This window comes from Rattus norvegicus, chromosome 1 (assembly GCF_021556685.1).
Source record: "Rattus norvegicus strain SHRSP/BbbUtx chromosome 1, alternate assembly SHRSP_T2T, whole genome shotgun sequence".
Classification (NCBI taxonomy): Eukaryota; Metazoa; Chordata; class Mammalia; order Rodentia; family Muridae; genus Rattus; species Rattus norvegicus.
Genome location: NC_141534.1, coordinates 91,476,585 through 91,497,217, shown reverse-complemented (window position 1 = coordinate 91,497,217; position 20,633 = coordinate 91,476,585). Strand labels below are relative to the sequence as shown.

The window sequence follows — 20,633 nt, the reverse complement described above, 5'->3', positions numbered from 1 at the left end:
ACTTAAAACCTTACACAGGGAAGAGGGCAGAGGGGGAAACCCGAAAGAAAATTCAGGAAGGAGGGCGCACAGACGTTTCTAGAGTCTGCTCGAAGTCAAAATGCACGAAGGCAGATAAATCTACATACTAAAAACTCTAAATCGCAGATGTCTGCCCATCTCTTCTCCCGTCCATGCATGACCTTAGGGGTGAGAAGTCTCTATCGTTAGGGAAACCCTTGGCTCAGAAGTTGTGCCTAAGGGCAGAGGGGCCTCAGGACTTCAGCGTTGGAATCCACACCAGCAACCCTGTTTTTTCACCACGTTTAATTCGGTATCGGAGGAGCACCAATAAATAGTTCCTTCCGCCCCTGTAATCTTCCTCCTGCCCCCAAGCGGGGCCCCCAGGGCCTGGCGATGCCGCCTGGAAGCCACCTGCAGCCCAGACCTCCGTGGCTCAGGCCCGCTGAGCTGGAGCGGCTGAGCGGCTGCAGCGCCCTGGAGAAGGCCAAAGGGGCGGGGCCGAGAGTTTCCTGAAGTGGGCGGGGCCTCAAAGGCCGGAAGGTGCGTCTAGGGGCGCAGCTCGGGGGAACCTCCTTTCTCAGAGGGCGGGACCGCTAGGGGGTCAGGGGGCGTGGTTTTCGTCCGCAGCTGTCCCGATGACGACCATCCAAATTCGCATGGCTTCTGGGTTGGGGGCCACCATATAGAAAAGGCGTTCGTAGGTCTTGACACAGAAGGTCAGGAGGGGGTTGGGGCTCTGGAATAAGCAAGGGGGAGGGTGGTTGGATCAATGTCTACGATTGTCTTCCTAAACCCGGCTAGAATGCCTGCTCCCTTTTCTTCACTGACTGCCATAGAACTCGTCCAAGCTGGCCTCAGATATCAAAATGTGTCGGCCACCTCAGTGTGGGGATAATGGTGTGTGCCACCATACCTGGCTTTTTAATTTTTATTTTCGTCTTTCTCCAGCCTCTCTTTTTTGAGAGTGGGTTTGACTTCGTATCTCAGGCTAGCCTCAGGCTTGCTGCTCAGCCTCCTGAGGGCTGAGATTACACCATTCCCAGCTGGAGCCTATATACTGACCACCAAATGGGTAAACCCCTTCTTCTATCCATTTTGTTTTAAGTCCCGAGGGAAGGGGTTGGAATGTGCCGTTTTGAGCGTTTGTTGTTATTGTTGTTGTGTTATTATGTTTGGTTTTTTGGGGGTTTTTTTTTTTTGGAAGAAAAGACTAAGACTTGAATTTTTGTTTTTTTAAATCAACTGTGACTCCAATTCAGCCATAGCTGGGGGCTGGAGAGCTGGATGGGCAGTTGGGAGCACTGGCGGCTCTTGGAGAACTAAGGTTCAGTTCCCAGTACCCACATGGTGCTCACGGGCATCTGTAATGCCAGTTCCAGGACAGCCAGGGTCACACAGAGGACCCCTGATTCAAAAATAAATAAATAAATAAATAAATAAATAAATAAATAATTAATTAAATAAGGGAAAAGAAAACCAACCAACCATGGTTGACTCCTTTCCAAAGAGGATTCTAATATCAGCTGCCAACATTTCTTTCTGCCCTTACACTTTGTCTCCCTTATAATCCGGGCCTCCAGCTTCAGACCCACAAGCATGTGCTAAACCAGAATCTGACACCACCCTTCTCTCCTCACTCCAGGATCTCCACGGAGCCCTGACCGTTCTGGAGCTCAGTATGTTTTCTAGGCTGGCTTCACACTCACTCACCCGCCCCTGCCCTCCTGGAGCTGAAGTTCCAGCTGTATACCACTGTGCCCAGTGTCTACGATGCTGGGGGCTTGAACTCAGGACTCTGTGCATGCTAGGCAAGCTCTCTACAGACTGAGTGTACAGTGCAGCCCCAGGCTCTGAGCTCTAGTTACGCTCCAGTGCTGGACTGTGAGTAGAGCAAGAGTGGGCTCTCCCCAGGGTGACCTAGAGATGGGCTGAGGCTGAGGCTTAGCCATAGGTGCTCAGTGGGAGGGCATCATGGCACTGAGCAGGGAGTCACCTTGGAGGCACAGCGTAAGTGGTCACAGTACACTTCTTCAATGGCCTGGAAATAGATGACACCTTTGAGCTTGCTCTCTTCCTTGTCTGGTGGGAAGAGAGGGAGGAAACAGATCTAGTTAGAGACAGGTGTGTGTGTGTGTGTGTGTGTGTGTGTGTGTGTGTGTACTGGGGTCATTGGGCTGTAATATAGATTATGACAATGTGATAACCCTAAGGCAGGAGGGAGGTGGATTTCTATGTTAGATGGGAGACACACAGGTGTAGAGACTACAGAAACTTGGAAATGGGTTCAGGGACAGAAGTCCTGGAGCACCTGGGTCCCTCTGGAAAGAAAGGATGGCCAGGGCTCTGGGTGATCGAGTGGGTGGGACACTGACCGGTCTAGGCTCCCATCTGGAGCCAGAACTGTTTCAAATTCCTGTTAACACAGAGGAGTTTGGAATCTTCTACTACTATGGTGAGTAGAGGCTGGGGGGATTCTGGGTGGCTTAGGGAGGAAGTGGTTGGGAGTTGTGTTATGAGACAGAAGGACTTTAACCTAGACTTGAGTGTATGGAAGGGGTTGGGAGCCTAACCCTTGGGTCCCCTGGCAGCAGGGAAGTGGGGGTGGAGGGGGGCTGTCTTGATTTTCCAACCCCAGGCTTGAAGCCTCCTGGATGCCTGGTCTCCCAGCTTACCGGCGTAGTAAGCCAGACGGCGCGCCTGCCGGTCAAAGCAAAACCAGCGTTTCCTCCACGTTTTGATACGGCCGCCCATCTTCACCAGGGGCCCACGACAGTAGCCCCCGGACACCCTCAAGTGGGGGCAGCTTTCCGGATTGTGGCCCCAGCGTTCCAGGTGCTGTGCGAGGTCCAGGTCCTGGGGACCAGGAGGGTGTGGTGGGGCCTGCAGAACACAGAGAAGGGGTCATTGACCAGGAGCCAGGAGCAAAGAGAGGGACTGCAGCCTAGCCAGCCAGCTCCATGCAGCCTTTGCAAAGGTACTAACACCCACCATCGTGAAGCCAGGCATGTGTGGCTCACCGGGGAGGCTGAGGCACGACCGTCATGACTTTGAGGGCTACAGACACTGATAAAAAGCAGGAAAACAGAATGTGTGTGTGCCTGTCATCTCAGCACTAAAAAAGTAGCAATAGGAGGATCGGAAGTTCAACGTTACCCCCGGCTCCAGAGTGAGTTCGAAGGGGGGCTACAAAGGGCATCTCAAAGGCCAAATCAAAACCAAAGAAAGTCTCCGTTTTACAGAAGAGTCACATCGAAGTCACAAAGTTTGTGAGGCAGGACCGGGACAGTGGCCCTTACCCTCCTTCCTAAGTGAGCCACTTTCATGGACTCCGCCCACCCGAGAGGCCCAGTTCCCTCAGCACCCTCCCCATCAGCCAGCCGTTGATCATGGAGGCACCAGTCTCAGAACCATGCTGGTCTGTACACACAAGCACAGCTGGGTCACACAATGTACTCAGCAGGGGCTGTTTAATAAATGATGTGACTGGTTCTGCATTTTTAATGAGGACAGGTTTGTGCAGAGCAACCGTGAAGGATACAACGCCCTTCCTGCGGGGGTCTCTCTCAGCCCATGCTAGCTCTGTCGTGGAAGACAATCTTTGAGTTTCTGGTCTCCCTGCTTCTGCCTCCCAAGTGCTGGGATCACAGGCATAAAGCGGACACTACTGGCTTATGTAGTGCTGGGGACGGAACTCGGTCCCTGGTGCCACGAAGTTTTTCTATAATTGAAATGTTTAAACAGGGGTTGGGGATTTAGCTCAGTGGTAGAGCGCTTGCCTAGCAAGCACAAGACCCTGGGTTCGGTCCCCAGCTCCGAAAAAAAGAAAAGAAAAAAAATGTTTAAACTGCCACAAATGTTTGCTCTTCATATTAATAACGGCTGAAATAGTTACCGGCGTATGGACAGGAGAAGACCTGGGATGGTAGCTCAGGGTGCAGCTTGGGATGAACACACAGGGCTCCAAAACAAGCCAACCATACAGAAAGACAAGAACAAGGGGATGGGGCGATCATGCCGCTGGGAAATGGCGCTTGCCACCAACCCTGATGGCCTGAGTTCGATCCCTGGGACCCACGTAGCAGAAGTAGAGAAATGACTTCCACAAGTCCTCTGACCTCCACATGTGCACCGTGGCATGTGCTCACCTGCCTAGCTATACACGACTTACAGAAATAGTAAATAAATAGTTAAAAAGAACAAAGAGATGCAGTCAGTAACCTAAGCAAAGACCTTGGGCATGGGGGAGTGAAACAGGAGTAGGAACGGGACCTCTGGACTTAACTTCAGGACCCTTTTGGTCGGAGGGCAGGAGACAGTGGCATTTAATAAAAGGCAAAGGCACCCAGGGAGGACAGAGGGGACTAACCATGATGGCGGGAACTGCAGGGTCTGTGGAACTTTCTTGGCTCCTTTTCATCCCTTCCTGTGGATTCATGAGGGAGAATCAATGGGAATCCAACATGTAAGACAGAGAAATATATGAATAAGGGGGTGGGGCGGGGCTGGACCCTGTATCTGAAGGAGGAGAGTGGAGGCCTTGGAGCCCTGGGTCTGAGGGAGGAGGAGGGTTGGGTTCTGGACTCCTGGGTCTAATGGAAGAGGGTTGGGGCTAGACCCCTGTATCTGAGGGAAGAGGGCTAGGGCCTGGAGTCCTGGGTCTGAGGGAGGAGGACTGGGACATGGAGCCCTGAGTCTGAGGGAGGAGGGCTGGGACATGGAGCCCTGAGTCTGAGGGAGGAGGACTGGGACATGGAGCCCTGAGTCTGAGGGAGGAGGACTGGGACATGGAGCCCTGAGTCTGAGGGAGGAGGGCTGGGTTTGTAGTCGTGCATGTAAAAAAGTGGGTTAGGGTCAAACGCCCCTTTTTAAGGAGCAGGGCCTGCGGTCTCACCCTGGCCTTGAGCAGCCGTTCCCTCTCAGCCACAGCCTGCTTCAGGAGTCGCTCCATATGTGCGATGTCTGGGTGAAGCACAGGGTTTCTAGGTGGACAAAGCAGAGATTATATGATGGTTACGTTGGCTGGCCTCCTTCTCCCTCTCCCTACTCCCTCTCACGTCTCACCTATTCCCAGGGCCACAGTTGAGCAGCTGATAGAGAGGGTGTCTCCCAGGGGTCCCCACAGCTTGTGTAAGAGCAGAGGCCTCCAGGGGTCCTGAGGAAGAGGGCACGGGATGTGGAGGCCAGACGTTTCCTCCTTCATCCCTCTACTTCTCCAGCCCACACCAAGCTGTTTTTCCATCCTCCGCTGCAGGATGGCTGAGGACAAGGGCAGGGGGAAAACAGAAGTGTCCTCACCTGTACAGTGGACAGACAAAGGTCGGGAGGATCCCCTCTGGCTGGCTCTGTCTCCCCTCCTCCGGGGCAGGCTTCCCGTCCTCTGGAGACCAATAGACCCCTGAAAACACACAAAGGTTGTGTTTGTAAGGTAAGCGTCCCCCAGAGGTGCTTAGAATAATGGCTTCGCTCACTGACAGCTGTGCCTCTGGGGGCTGAGTGGATGGAAAAGTCTCCAACTCTATCAGTCAATTAACCCGTGAGTGCACTCTTGATTGGACGGCATCACTTGGAGGCGGTGCCAACTACAAGACTGGCCCTGTGTAGCGAACGCTGGTGACATGGGTCAGAAAGAGTTTTCCATGTAAACCTAAGCACCAGACATCCATCCATGTAGGAAGTCATTGTCCAGCAAGACAGCGCAAGCCCAGGACGCCAAGTCTAAGAATAAGATAGATGATTCCCACCGGCTGTTCGGTGATGTTCAGGGTATGCCTAATCATGCATTGCACTCCCCACCCCCACCCCTGTCAATAAATAGACAAATGTGAGAAAGAAAATCCGGTGTGGCAGTAACGCCTCTAGGGAGGTAGAACAGATGGATCCCTGGCTATTACTGGCCTGGCCCGATCTATAAGCCTCAGAACCCAGTGAGAGAGCCTGCCTCAAAAAACAGAGATGGGGCCTGGAGAGACGAGTCAGAAGAACAATTACTGTTCCCACAAACGACCCAATTTCGGTTCCCAGCATCTACATCTGGCAGCTCACCACCACCAGTAACTCCACTTTCAGGGGCTCAAGCGCCCTCTTCTGGTCCCTGTGGGTAATGCACTCATGTGTACAAACCCACCAGCCGCACAGACACACGTACATTAAAAAAAAAAATATTTTGGGGCTGGGGATTTAGCTCAGTGGTAGAGCGCTTACCTAGGAGGCGCAAGGCCCTGGGTTCGGTCCCCAGCTCCGAAAAAAAGAACCAAAAAAAATATTTTAAAAGGGTCAGGGGCACTGAGTGATGGCTAAGAATACACACAACACTTCCAGAGGCCGGGAGCTCTCCAAGTAGACCAGGATGGCCTCAGACTCACAGAGTTCCTCCTGCCTGTCTCTGGAGTGCTGGGATTAAAGGCGTGCACTGCCACACCCGGCTAGAAATAAATCTTTAAAAGCAAACAAGAGAGACAGCTCCTTAGGAACAATAGCAGAGGTTGACTCTGGCATCTACACACACATGAACAGGAACACACGTACCAGCAAGAGAGAGGGTCTCGGGGCTGGGGATTTAGCTCAGTGGTAGAGCGCTTACCTAGGAAGCACAAGGCCCTGGGTTCGGTCCCCAGCTCCGAAAAAAAGAACCAAAAAAAAAAAAAAAAAAAAAAAAAAGAGAGAGAGAGGGTCTCTCCGGAGAGTAGGTTTCTTGGGGTATCTCCTGGGCAGGTTCCTCTTGCCCCCAACCACTCTTATGCTCTCTGCGTCTCAGTTGACATGAGGTGAACAGCCCCTGCTCTGTCACGCCCTCCTACCATAATGCTGTGCCTCAGCTCACCTCAGACTCAGCACATGTGGAGATCCGAGCACATGTGGATGCCAGAGAGTCCGGAGTACAGCCTAGGAAAGCCACCAGCTAACTGTCCCGGCTGAGGCCCTAATTTTAACTCCCAGCATCAGAAAATAATTAAAGGACTGGGGATGTTTCTCAGTAGAGTGCTGGCCCAACAAAGCCATGGGCTTGACCCCCCCAGCATCACATGTAATTGAGCATGGTGGTACACGCCTCTAATCCTAGCACTCAGGAGCAATTCAGTACATTTGAAGCTAGCCTGGGGCTACATGAGAGCCTGTCTCAAAAAAAAAATTTTTTTTTAGTGGCCAATATTTGTTATAAAGTTTATTATCCACCCTATTTCATATAGCTGGTCATGGCTCCCCAGACCCAATACACCATTGACAGAAATTGACAAAACAAAACAACATGGTGGCTACTGGCAGAGTGTGGCCTCCCATTGGAGATTAAGAGTCATCTAGAGAGCTGGAGAGATGGCTCAGTGGTGAAAAGCACAGGCTGCTCTTCCAGAGGTCCTGAGTTCAATTCCCAGCAACCACATGGTGACTCACATCCATCTGTAATGGGATCCGATGCCCTTTTCTGACCATGCAGATAGAGCTCTCATATACATGAAATAAATCAATCTTTAAAAAATAAGTAAATACAATCTGCTGAGTTCATTTATTTTAAAGAGCTATCTAGAGATTATTTGCTTTTTTAATTTTAGTTTTTATTTATTTACTTATCCATTCAGAGATAGGATCTTGTTGTGTAGCCTAGGCTGACCCTAAATTTTGCTATAGCTCAGGCTACCCTCCAATTCACAATCCTCCTCCCTCCACTACCTAAGTGCTGGAATTACAGGCGCCTGTCACCTCCTCTGGCTTTAGTTTTATTATTTTAAGACAGCATCTCTCCGTGTAGCCAAGGCTGGCCAGGGTCTACCCTCCTTCCTTTGCCTCCTGAGTGCTGGGATTACAAGCACGCACCACCAAACACACATGAAAGACGTTTTCCAGTATGTGGAAGGACGTGCAAGCAGGACACCAGCCTGGGCTACAGAGTGAGACCCTCACAAATAAAGGGCTAGAGAGATGGCTCGGCAGTTAAGAGAACCAGCTGCTCTTCCAGAGGACCTAGGTTCAATTCTCAGCAACCACATAGTGGCTCACAACCATCTACGATTCCAGTTCCAGGAGATACGACACCCTCTTCTGGCCACCCCCGGTACTGCATGCACAGCACACACAGAAACACAGGCAGAACACTCATACACATAAATAAGACAAACCAATCTAAAATAAAACCTTAGCCACTAGGACTGCTAGAGGAAAATATTCAAGACAGAGGCATAGACAAGAACTTTCTGAAAAGGATTCAGACAGCACAGGGAATAATTCTGAGGACTGAGAAACCGGGTTTTGTAGAGTTAAAAAGCCTTTGTATAGCAGGCAAGGACAGCAGAGTGAAGAGGCGGACACAGAACAGAACCGAGGCTATCGCTCCAGCAGGACCTCAGATGGATTCTACACACACACACACGCACGCACACACATGCACGCACACACACACAAATACACCGAGGAAACCCAAATCTGCCGAACAAGAATAGGCCAGTGAATTGAGTACACCTCTCAAAAGGGAAAACAAGTCGCCGACAAATATTTTTTACACTTGATCTTAACCAAAAGGCTGAGAAGCGATACGAATAGTTTTTTTTTTTGTTTTTGTTTTTTTTTTGGTTCTTTTTTTTCGGAGCTGGGGACCGAACCCAGGGCCTTGCGCTTCCTAGGTAAGCGCTCTACCACTGAGCTAAATCCCCAGCCCCACGAATAGTTTTTAAAGTGATCAACAGGACTGTAGAGATGGCTTAGTGGTTAAGAGCACTGGCTGCTCTTCCGTAGGACCCGGGTTTGGTATTTGATGCCCAGCTGGTGCCTCACAACCCTCTGTAACTCCAGTTCTAGGAGACCTGACGCCCTCTCCCGGCCTCTGAGGACATCAGAACGCATGTGGTACGGATATCTATATATGACACTGAGGCAGAGTGCTGGGCCGTGATGGGTAGAGAGAGAAGACCTCATTAAAGTAGCCAGTTGGTCACTCGTAAATTTCACTCTTAGGTTACAGGCTCCCATCTTGCATGGGAGACGTGGTGTTAGGCAAAAAAAGATTAATGATAAGAATAAATTCGTGTCATCTAATATCCCGTGAGCTGTGTCCCCATCTATCCTCCCATCCCCTCATCCCTAGGCAGAGCGCACCAGCGGAGGTTCCTGATGCACCTCTGCTGCCAGCCCCTCCCTCCCCAATGTGCACATGCGCAAACAGAGGGGGGCAGCACCTGCAGGGAGCTGTGCACTGAGAAGAGACACGAAGAGGTGGAGCTGGCGGCCGCATGCGCAATGGGGTCCTGCAGCACCAGCAGCTGGCGGTCTGTCTTCTGTGTGAACAGCAGCTGGGAAGAGAGAGCAATGGTTACAGAAAGTCGGGGGTTGGGGTGGAGAGCTGGGGAGGTGGCTGAGTGGTTAAGAGCATTGGCTGCTCTTCTAGAGAACCCAGGTTTGATTCTGAGCAACCATATGGAGGCTCAGAACCATCTGTAACTCCAGGCCCAGGGGATCCAGTGCCCTCTTCTGGCCTCTTTGGGCACTGGCATGCATGGATCACACATGCATGCACAGTAGAGCTTGGTTTCAGGACACACCTACACACACACACACACAGCACTGACAGTTCACAAATGCTCTAGCCCCAGACTGCCAGTACCAGTCCATTTCTCAGATGGAAAAGCAAAGGTCTGATCACAAGAGAACCAGAATATAGTCCTCACCGTTCAATCTCCCAGCATGAGCCATGGCTGTGGGCATTGAAAGCCAGTTCTTTGGCTGGCACTTCAAACTTTCCTCCAGACACCCCCCCCCCCAATACCCCGGTCTTGAGGGAGCTAGGGCCTTGACTCCTTGTCTGAAGTCTGAGGGAAGAGGTCTGAGGCATAGACTTGAGGGAGAAGAGCTAGGCCTAGACTCCAGTCTGAGGGAGGAGAGGCCAAAAGCTCACACTCCCGGCTCCTGGAAGAGTTTGGGACCCAGGCCCTCAGGGAAGGAGGAGGACCAGCAGGTCCAGGAAATCCCCTACCTTGGTGAGTGCTTGGTCAGGCTCAGAGAAGTCCCCACCACATGTTCCCTGAAGGCAATTGAGCTCAAACAGGCGGCTCCTTTCCTAGGAGAGGGAGAGGGACAGGTGGCGATGTCTCAGCAGAAGGGCCACACCCATTGAGCATCTGACTCTGGGGGCTACCTGGAAGGTGAGGGGGTGGGGCAGGTCTCGGGGAGGAACGCACCTGAGTAAGAGCCTGAACAGCCTCCTCCTTCTTCCTGCTCAGTCCCCAGCTCTCTGCAGCCATCTGCTCCCCCAGAGACCTGAGCTGTTCCTCCAAGACCAGGATGCGGCGCTGCAGGGGACCCCCACTGTGGTCACTCACGATTCCAGGATACCCTCCCACAGGTGCCCTGTATCCCCATCCCCACCCCAGATACCTCAGGAACTGGGGAGGGAGAGCGCTCTTTCGGTTTTTGGAGGCCAGGGCCCAGAAGACATCTAGGGTTAGTGACAGAAGCCAAGGGAGACCCAGAAATTCATCAAGATCAGAGTGGTGCAGAAGTTAAGTGTCTCGCAGAGGACTCCAGTTCGGTTCCCAGCACCCACAACAGGAAACTTCTCCAGCTCCAAGGGATGGATCTGACACTCCTTTATGGCCCTCATGGACTCCTGCGTGCACCCACGCACACAGATGCACACACACACACACACACACACACACACACACATACACGCACATACACACACACTTGCATCCAGCCTCATACGCACATAGTTAAAGTAAATAAATAAAAATAAACCTTAAGCTGGGAATGGTGGTGCACGACTTTGATTCCAGCATGTGAGAGGCAGAGGCAGGCAAATCTGAGGCCAGCCTGGTCTACAAAGTGAGTCTGGGATAGCCAAGGCTACACAGAGAACTGCTATCTCAAAAAATTGAAAAACAAAACAAAACAAAAACCCTAATAATAGTATAAAAATAATAATAGTAGTAGTAATAATAATAATAAACGGAGAAAGGGAAGCCATATCTGGAATTACAACACCCAAGAGCCTGAGGCAGAATTGCCTCAGATATGAGGCCAGCCTGGGCTACATAGTGAGTCTTCGGGCTAGCCTGTGGCACAGTTGGCAGAGTGCTTGCCTGGGAAGTTCAAAGCCTTGGGTCCCACCCTCAACATAAACAGGATGTGATGGAGCACATTTGCAGTCCCATCACTCCCAAGGCTGAGGCAGGAGGATTACAAGTTTAAAGTCATCCTCGGCTACACAGCTGGATCCAGGCAGCCTGGGTGCCATGCAGACAGAAACCAAGGGAAGGAAAAGAACAACAATCTACCGGAAGAAGTGTGAGAGGGAGACCCCAGTCAGGACTGTTTAACCACAAACGGCTGGGAGGGAACCTGAGCTGTATAGCTAAACTTGTCCCCACAGGGCAGGGCCAAACTCTGAACATAAAACTGACAATGAATGAGTGGCCGGGGCCAGCGAGAGGGCTCAGAAGGTAAAGGTGCTTGCTGTCAAACCTCACAATATGAGTTCGATCCCAGGGAATATAGTGGAAGGAAAGAATGGACTCCTGCTCTCTGACTTCCATGAATACAGTGGCACTCATGCTCTAACACATAGGAGTTGGTCGGTGGCTCGTGGATGGTCATCACTGTGTCTGACACACAGTGAATTTCCAGAACTACCACGGAAATGGGGGAGAGGGAGGGACGGAGAAGGAGGCAGGGCTGGTCTGGGGAACTCACCTTGTGCTGAGCCACACTGGCCTGAAGTTCCCGGACCTTGGAGTCTGGAGCTGGGACATCAGGGCTTTCCCGTTCTTCCTCCACGCGGCTCTCACGCTCCAGCTGCTGGAACTCCAGATCCTCATAGGTACGCTGGGCTGCATCCAGCTGCTCTCTGATCTGAGTGGGGGGACACAAGGGACTGGAGACTGGATCCCTAGACTGAGGAAGGAGTGAGCTGGTGGGCTTAACCCAGGCCCCTAGACCTGAGGGAGAAGACAGGTCAGCACTGCTGGGTCAGAAGGACTGGGGCCTGGACCCATGGACTCAAGGGAGGAGGGCTAGGGCATAGAACCCCGCATCTGAGGGAGGAGGGCTAGGGCATAGAACCCCGCATCTGAGGGAGGAGGGCTAGGGCATAGAACCCCGCATCTGAGGGAGGAGGGCTAGGGCATAGAACCCCGCATCTGAGGGAGGAGGACTGGGGCATAGAACCTCACATCTGAGGGAGGAGGGCTGAGACACAGAACCCCACATCTGAGGGAGGAGGGCTGGGACACAGAACCTCACATCTGAGGGAGGAGGACTGGGACACAGAACCTCACATCTGAGGGAAGAGGGCTGGGACCTAGAACCCCACATCTGAGGGAGGAAGGCTAGGGCATAGAACCCCACATCTGAGGGAGGAGGGCTGGGGCATAGAACCCCGCATCTGAGGGAGGAGGACTGGGGCATAGAACCCCGCATCTGAGGGAAGAGGACTGGGGAACAGAACTCCACATCTGAGGGAGGAGGGCTGGGGCATAGAACCCCGCATCTGAGGGAGGAGGACTGGGACCTAGAACCCCCGCATCTGAGGGAGGAGGGCTGAGACACAGAACCTCACATCTGAGGGAGGAGGGCTGAGACACAGAACCTCACATCTGAGGGAAGAGGGCTGGGCCTAGAACCCCACATCTGAGGGAGGAGGACTGGGGAACAGAACCCCACATCTGAGGGAGGAGGGCTGGGCCAAGATTTTGGGGTCCTAGTGAAAGACAGACATGGAATCCATTTCTAAGCAGGTCTGAAGAGTCCTCACCTCTTGTACCCCTTGTGAGAGCCTCTCTCTCTGGTCCTCTGGCTGTGAATCAAGATGTCCTTGGGCCTCCCTAAGTCTCTGGCGAAGATTTTCCACATGATCCCGCTCCTGGCTCAGCTGCCTCTGCTCCTGAGAGAACAAGCAGGCTGTGGACCTGAACTGAGGCAAGGAAACGACCCAACCAGGACCCAGGCCTTGCTGGGATGCCTGCTCCTCACAGCAAGACCCCCAGGTCTGCTTTATGGCCCTGCCCTAGAGGAGTTACCAAGGAAACAGTATAAGAAACAAGAGACAGCCAGAGAAGGCGGCATGCGCCTATAAACCCAGCACTTGATAGATGGAGGCAGGAGAGTAGCAGGTTCAAGACTAGCCTGGGTCACAGAGCCAGACCTTTTAAAGGAAGGGAGGGAGGGAGGGAGGGGCGAACAGGAAGAAGGAAGGAGAAGCCAGAGGGGTGGAAAGGAGAGAGGGGTGTCAGAGGGAGGGACAAACGAAGGCATCAATGTAAAAGCACAGTTGTGCTGTGTGAGAATGGAGAGCTAAGGTAGGTCAGCCTCAGGCCCTGCCCTCCAGCACAGCACAAAGCTGTTTCAGCTGGGGACTGTGAGGGCAGAAACATGCAACATGGGGCTGGGGATTTGGCTCAGTGGTAGAGCACTTTCCTAGCAAGCGCAAGGTCCTGGGTTCGGTCCCCAGCCCCGAGGGGAAAAAAAAAAAAAAAGAAAAAAGAAACATGCAACATGGGACCTGCAGCATGGACTCCACTTCTTCCCTCCTCTTCATGATTACTGTTGATTAATTAAGGCTTTTTGCAGCCGAGTGGATTGAATCTTCTGTATGATATACCAGTGCTGCACTGTGAGCCACAGTGGGGGATTCTAGGCAGGGGCTCTACCACTGAGCCACGCCCCCAGCCCCTCACTGGGGGATTCTAGGCAGGGGCTCTAGGGCTAAGCCACGCCCCCAGCCCAAGAGTATCTGATGCTGTAGTAGGGGATGACATGGAGAATGTCGTATGTATAGCTCATGTTTTGTTTGGTCAAGTGTTATCATTGGGGTTAATGTGGAGTCATGGTAAAGCGAGCGGATCTCCATATTCAGAATAACTTCCATTCAGCAATGAAGGTGCAAGCCTGAGCCAGGCCTGGGAAATGTGAATAGAAAAGAAGTAAGAAGAGAAGACAGCTGGGAAGGAGGGAGCATGGCGAGTGTTGGTCTCAAAGGGGGCAGACAGGGTCATACAGGGGAAGGGGCAGGATTATGGTGTGATGACAGAAGGGACACCAAGGTCACACTATGGAGAAGAGGGATTCTCAGGATAGTTCTAGATATGGTAGGTAGGGGGCAGACATAGTCTGAGGGAGAACAGCTGTAACCTGGACCCTAGGTCTGAGGGAGGAGGGCCTTGGACCCCTGAGTCTGAGGGAGGAAAGCTGGGGCCTGGAGTCCTAGGTCTTAGGGAGGAAAGGCTAATGCTGGGCCAGTGAATCTGAGGGAGGAGAGCTGGGCTTAGACTCTGGGTCTGAGTTGGGGCGGGCTGGGGGGGGGGGGGGAGCTGGAGCCATAAGTCTGAGGGAAGAAAGGCTCAGGGCTCAGATTTCTGGGTCTGAGGGGAAAATAAAATGACTAGAACCTAGAATCCTAAACAAACAGAACCAGACCTCAAGAGAAATCAGGGCTCAGGGTGATGGGTCGCAGCTCCTGGACAGACAGACAGAGACATAGCTGACAACAGAGCTGTAGCACTGACTGTCTCAGGCTGATCCAAGCCGTGACCTGGAGGGATGTCAACATTTTAGATAAAAGAGTCTTAAGATCAGGGTGACTCACTGAGGTCTGAACACTCAGAGCTGAGGTCCCTTAGACTCAGTGGGAAGGCATAAAGCACGCTGTAAGCTTGCCACGCCTCTACGGCCACGCGACCATGTCTTCCCAGAGAACAGAGGGGGCACTGACTGGCCCCGCAGGCACATGGTCAGCCACATCCTGGCTACGAACTACAGACTCAGATCCTGGCTGGGAGTTAACACGCAGGCCTGAAATTCCAGGACTTGGGTGGTGAAGGCCAAGGGACCAGGAGTTCAAAGTCATCCTCAAATACAACAGGTTCAACACCAGTCTGGGCTACAGACCCTGGGTAGGGTGGAGGAGGAAGAGGAGGAGAAGGAAGAGGGAGAGGGGGGAGGGGAAGGGGGGGGAGGGAGGGGGAAGAAGAGGAGGCAGTACCAGCTGCTTTTGCTATAAGAATAACACAGAATTCAGCTGGACCTGTGTTGCCCGAAATCCCAGGACTTGGGAGATAGAAGCAGAAAAATCGGGAGCTCAAGGTCATCCTCAGCTACATACTGAGTTTAAGGCCAGCCTGGGCTATCTGAGATACTATCAGGCTATCTGAGATACTATCTCAAAAACAAAACAATGGTGCCGGACAGGTTAGAGCATGCACTTCCGCTCTTGCAAAGGAGCTGAGCTTGCCTCTGGCAGACATGTCAGGCAGCAGGCAATCAGTAACTCCAGCCCCTGGGGTTCTGAATTCTTCTTCTTCTGGGGTCAGAGACCATGCACATGCATGTCATGAACACACACACACACACACACACACACACACACACACACCCCAAATAAATAAGTAATAATTTTTAAAGGCCTTAAAACGCTGGACAGTGGTGGCACAAAGCCTTTAATCCCAGCACTTGGGAGGCAGAAGTAGACTAATCAGGTCTTAAGAGCAACAAAAAAGGTCTTAAGAGGCAGAACCAGGTATTTCCAACGGTTTGAGTCTAGCCTGGTCTACATAGCAAGGCCAGCCAGGGCTACATAATAAGACACCAGCTCGAAAACACAGCACAAAACAAAACAACCATAAAGTATCACCCAGAAGACCTAGTTCTTCAACAAGCAATAAGCAATCAGACAAGTAGGGGAGGCCCACTAGGCCGTTAGAGACAAAACAAGACTTGAGATAAGCAATTACGACACGCCAGCCTGATGCACACCTTTAACCCCAGCACTCAGGAAGCTGAGACAAGAGAAACATGGGTTTGAGGCCAATCAGGGCTACTTCGGGAAAACAAGTCTCAAATAACACACACACACACACACACACACACACACACACAGAGAGAGAGAGAGAGAGAGAGTTCTCATTTTTCTGTGGACCTGCTAAAAGATTTACAGATAATAAGACTTCTACGATGAGCATTTAAAACTTGCAACAAGGTGAGGATGTGGCTCAGTGGTAGATCCCCCAGCCTTTGAGTAGAATCCCCCAATGAAGGGCTGGGGGTGTGGCTCAGTGGTAGAGCCCCTGCCTAGAATCCCCCAATGAGGGGCTGGGGGCGTGGCTCAGTGGTAGAGTCCCTGCCTAGAATCCCCCAGTGAGGGGCTGGGGGCGTGGCTCAGCCTTGCATGCTTGATTTAGATTCCTAGTACCCAGGGATATTAAGACAGGGGAGAACTGGGTGAGATGAAAGAATATTAAATGAATCGTTACTAAAGCTGAGGAGCACAAGAGCCCAGCCCAACTGAGTATTTAATTTTTAAGGGTTTGAAGTGTTTCCTAGTACACCATTAAACTGTGAAATTAAATGGGACAGCCAAGAAAGAGACCTCAGTAGTCAGGCATCCAAATCAAGCCTAGGAAAGAGGAAAATGAGGAACAGGAACCCATCTCTCTGAAGAACAAGAGCAACCATTAGGTCTGACCAGGGGATATTCCAGCCGGGAAGCCCAAGCCAGGAAGAAAGGAATGTGATGATGAAGTCGCTGGTCACACCAACCTGTTCCCGCTGTTCTTGGCTGCTCTGCTGGGACTCTACCCGCTGACCCAGCAACTCCCGCAGCTGCTCTTCCTCCCGCCGAGCGGCCACTCGTTCTCCCGCCAGCTCACCCCGGAGCAGGGCCACTTCCACCTCCATCTGCAGAGAAAGCAAAGCAAGAGTTTGGGTGCAGCAGTCAGTGGAGGCCAGGGCTGGGAGACGGGAAGTTTGGAAGAAACCCCAGGCCTTGAGCACTTGCTTATCAAAGGAGATCCTACGGCTTAGACTGGACTGGGTGTCCCTCTGGAGCAGGTTCCCTCACGGGCTGATTTCCCAAGAACTCCCCATCCTCACCTCGATCCTCAATTCCTTCTTCTGACGCTGTAACTCCTTCACCCGCTGCTCCATCAGAGCCACGCGTGTTAGTGCCTCCAGCTGCTGTCCTCGCAGCCGCCGCGCCGCCCCCCGCAGCTCTTCCCCAGGAAGGCATGGGGAAGGTGTGGCTGGAATCTGTGCGGCCAGCGTAGCCTCGGGCTGAAATTAGAGAGGGTGTGAGAAGTACGAAGTCTCGCCCCCCCCCTATAGTCACCAAACAGGTCTGGTCCCAACCCAGCAGTGCCTCTGGGGGTCACGAGATGCCTTAAACTACTCCATTTGGGTCCAAATGGAAGAGCGTGAAGAGGGGAAGGCGGCAAGTTCGGAACCCTACAAAGCCACCATGCTCCGAAGCTGAACTGTAGAGCTTCCTTTCCTTTCCTTTCTTTCTTTCTTTTCCTTTTTTCTCTTTCTTCCTCCATTTCTTCCCTCCTTTCCTTTTCTTTTTTTTTCCCCCGGAGCTGAGGACCGAACTCAGGGCCTTGAGCTTGCTAGGTAAGCGCTCTACCACTGAGCTAAATCCCCAACCCCTCCTTTTCTTTTTCCTTTCCTTTCCCTTCCTTTCCTTTTCTTTTTCCTTCCTCCATTTCTTCCTTCCTTTCTTTTTCTTCCTTCATTTCTTCCTTTCTTTCCTTCCTTCTTTTTTTATACCTGAAATGCCAGTGGGAGTCCGAGAATTCTTGCCTTACATCAATATGGGTCCTGGGGATCAAACCCGGTCATCGGACTTGGCAGCAAGTGCCTTTCTACTCGATGAGCTCACCTCTTCCTGAGTTTCAACCTCTTGGCATCTCTTTTTCAGAGTTCCTGGATCTCTCTCCTTGCCCCCCTCCCCCGACTCTTCTATCTCCTCACTTCTTCCCCCCACCCCCCAGGTCTGTGTGTCTTCCCTGTGTCTCTCTTTGGGGTCTATGTCTCACTCCCTGTGTCTCTGTAGTACCCAGTTTCTCTGCTTCAACCCGAGTCTCTCTGACTTCAAATCCAACTTTGTCTAACTGGGTGTTTCTGATTGTCTATTGATAATCTCTCCTTGACTCTGGGTCTCTGTCTAGTCTCTCTCCATATGTTCTTCTATGTCTTCTTGGGTGTCTGTCTGTCCGTTTAGACACCCCTCCCGGGGGGAGGGGGCTCATCCCTCACCTCTTCGCGGCAGCTCTCGGTGCTGCTACCTTCTTCCACTTCTTCCTCTTCCTCCTGCCGCCCAGCTTCTTGGCAGCTTGGAAGCTCCGCTGGGACCTCGGGCTCCTTGTGCTCTTGGGGATTCTCGGGGTGCCCCTGAGGCTGCACGACCCCTTGAGGCTGGACCTCGACCGCGCATTCCGGAACCTGAGGCGGCAAGGAGCCCTCCTCTAGGGTGCTGGGTGTCCCCATGGCCGCTTCGGATTCCTGTGGGGTGGGCGTGGCCAGGGCTTCGGGGCGTGGTCCGATGTTTGTGGGCGTGCCCTAGAGCGCCGCGAGCGTGCCCAGGGGGCGGAACCCAAAGGTTCAGAGACTGGCTCCGAACATTCCGAGGGCGTGGATTTCCTAGGGACCCGCTCGTGATTGGGGCGAGGGTGTCGGCTCCGAAGGTGACACACACACACACACACCTAGAGGTGGGAAGAGAATTTGAATCCGGGGTCCCAGCGCTCCCCGTGCTGGGGCGTCGCACACTGAGCCTTCCCTTTGCTGTAGGTGTCATCCCTGAACCCCTTCTTCAGCCCTCCCCAGTTTCCCGGATTGCCTCCAAGAGACCCCATCTCCTCCAACCCCTCGGGACTAGCCCGGCCCTCCTCCCTGGAGCTCCACAGTTGGATCCCGATCTACCTGTAAGGCAGCAGCGTCCAAGGCTCCTCACCCCAGGATCCAGAACTCGGGACTCGCAATGTCTACCTCTCCGGATGCGCTTGGGCCCCCAACGCCTCCGTTCCTTCCCGGGAGATCCTCATAGATCGCCAGCCTCCTTCCTGGCTCTGCGTGGGGCACTGCTGCTTCTGCGGCTAAACAGGTGGCTGGAGGGAGGGAGGAAAAAGAGGCCGCCCCGTCCCCCTCCCCAGCAGCCCGGAAGTGGAGGGGGGACAACAGGTCCGACAGCTCTCCTGGGAGGAGGGAACCAGCAGCCTGCCCCGCCCGCAGCCCAGGCACCCAGCCATCCCGGCCCCTCCAGCCCCACCCAGCGAGAGCCCAGCGCCCAGACCTCCCACTCAGCCTCCCGTACCCCCATTCCCGTGCCCCCGGAGGGTTGGGCTTCTTAGCCACCTGCATACAACAGCCTCCCTAAGGCTGAGACCCAGGAAATCCTCAAAGGAAGATAGGAATGAAGATGGGGGCCTCGCCCCTCTAATAAGCCCTTTGGAAGGGCCCTGACCGGTTTAGGGAGCTGGACAAGGGGAGGGGGTATCCCGGACTGAGTCAGCGATCTGCCCAGAGACAGAATGTGCCCCACGCGCACAGAGTTTACTATGGGGTGGAGTGCAGAGGTTAAAGGTCACAATCAGACCCTTTCCTCTCCGGGCAGAAACAGGAAAATATCTAGTATGCCAAACCCGACTGTTAGTCGTCAGGAGCTGTGTAAAAACATTTGACACACCTCTGTGTCATACCACACCACAGCCCATAGAAAAAAGATCTCGACCGTCTCGGTTTTACAGTTGTGGGAACTGAGGCTGAAGGAAACAAATAGACCCAGGATCTACAGTCATTCTAAATGGCTTTTGTTTATTTTTATTTGTGTATGTGAAAGATAGTTCAGGCATATTAAGTACCACCCCCACCCCACCCCCATGTACGGAGGTCATAGGACAACTTTGGGAAAGTGTTGCCTTCCACCATGGGATTTAGGCATGGAACTCAAGTCATCTTGTCGGCAAGAGCCCTACCCTCTCAGCCTTCTCAATAACCCACACTACCTGCTTTGTCTCTTGAAATCTGTATTCATACCTGTTTTGCAAGCCAGGAGGGACAATAGAAATGATAGGGGCAGGGGAGTTGGTCATGTGAGCTGGGTGCCAGGGGGTCAGACATCTGGATCTATCCGTTCATTGAAACACACTGTTATTGTTTCCATTATACAGATCTGGAAGCTGAGGGGTGGAGAGGGGCTCATTTGGCCAGGGACTCCCAGCGGGAGGGGCTCACACAGGATTACGTGCTGTGATGCAAAGCTGTGAGAATACCTCCCCTACATCGAAGTGTGCACCTGCTAGCTACTTCCACCCGCCCCATACCTTAGACATTCATTCCTGCCCCCATAGCCCTGGTCACGGCTAGCTGTGTCTTCTCCTCCCCTTTTATGTTTATGGCTGCCTAGCCTGAATGTATGTCTGTGCATACCTGGTAACTACAGAGGCCAGGTCCCCTGGAACTGGAGATGCAGATGCTTGTGAGCCACCATGTGGGGGCTGGGAACTGAACCCAGGTCCTCTGCCAGCGCTCTTAACCACTGAACCATCTCTCCAGACACTCCCTCCTGCCCCCCACTTTTTTTTTTTTTTGGTTCTTTTTTTCGGAGCTGGGGACCGAACCCAGGGCCTTGCACTTGCTAGGCAAGCGCTCTACCACTGAGCTAAATCCCCAGCCCCTCCTTTTTTTTTTTTTTTTTTTTAAGATAGGGTCTTGCTTAGCCCAGGGTAGCCTCCGACTCCCTATGCAGAATAACCTTGAACTTCTGAACCTCCTGCCTCCAGCTGGCAAGTGCAGGGGTTACAGGCTCACCCCTCCATGCCGGCTTTATGCAGAACAGAGGGTGGAACGCAGGACTTTATACATGCCAGGTGAGCGGT

General features: G+C 52.8%; 1 protein-coding gene across 1 annotated transcript; it reads right to left on the bottom strand.

Moving 5' to 3' along the window:
• Positions 1-287: 287 nt before the first annotated feature.
• Phldb3 (pleckstrin homology-like domain, family B, member 3) lies at positions 288-18,744 on the bottom strand. The gene is made up of 16 exons (NM_001395091.1): positions 18,679-18,744; positions 18,013-18,461; positions 16,852-17,031; positions 16,519-16,656; positions 12,740-12,868; positions 11,680-11,838; positions 10,167-10,277; positions 9,962-10,045; positions 9,168-9,281; positions 5,299-5,398; positions 5,065-5,155; positions 4,895-4,982; positions 4,370-4,426; positions 2,676-2,883; positions 1,997-2,082; positions 288-739 (listed from the first exon to the last, which is right to left on the bottom strand). Exons 2-16 carry the CDS (start codon positions 18,241-18,243, stop codon positions 605-607), a joined length of 1,911 nt encoding a protein of 636 aa, NP_001382020.1. The 5' UTR covers positions 18,244-18,461; positions 18,679-18,744; the 3' UTR covers positions 288-604.
• Positions 18,745-20,633: the final 1,889 nt, after the last annotated feature.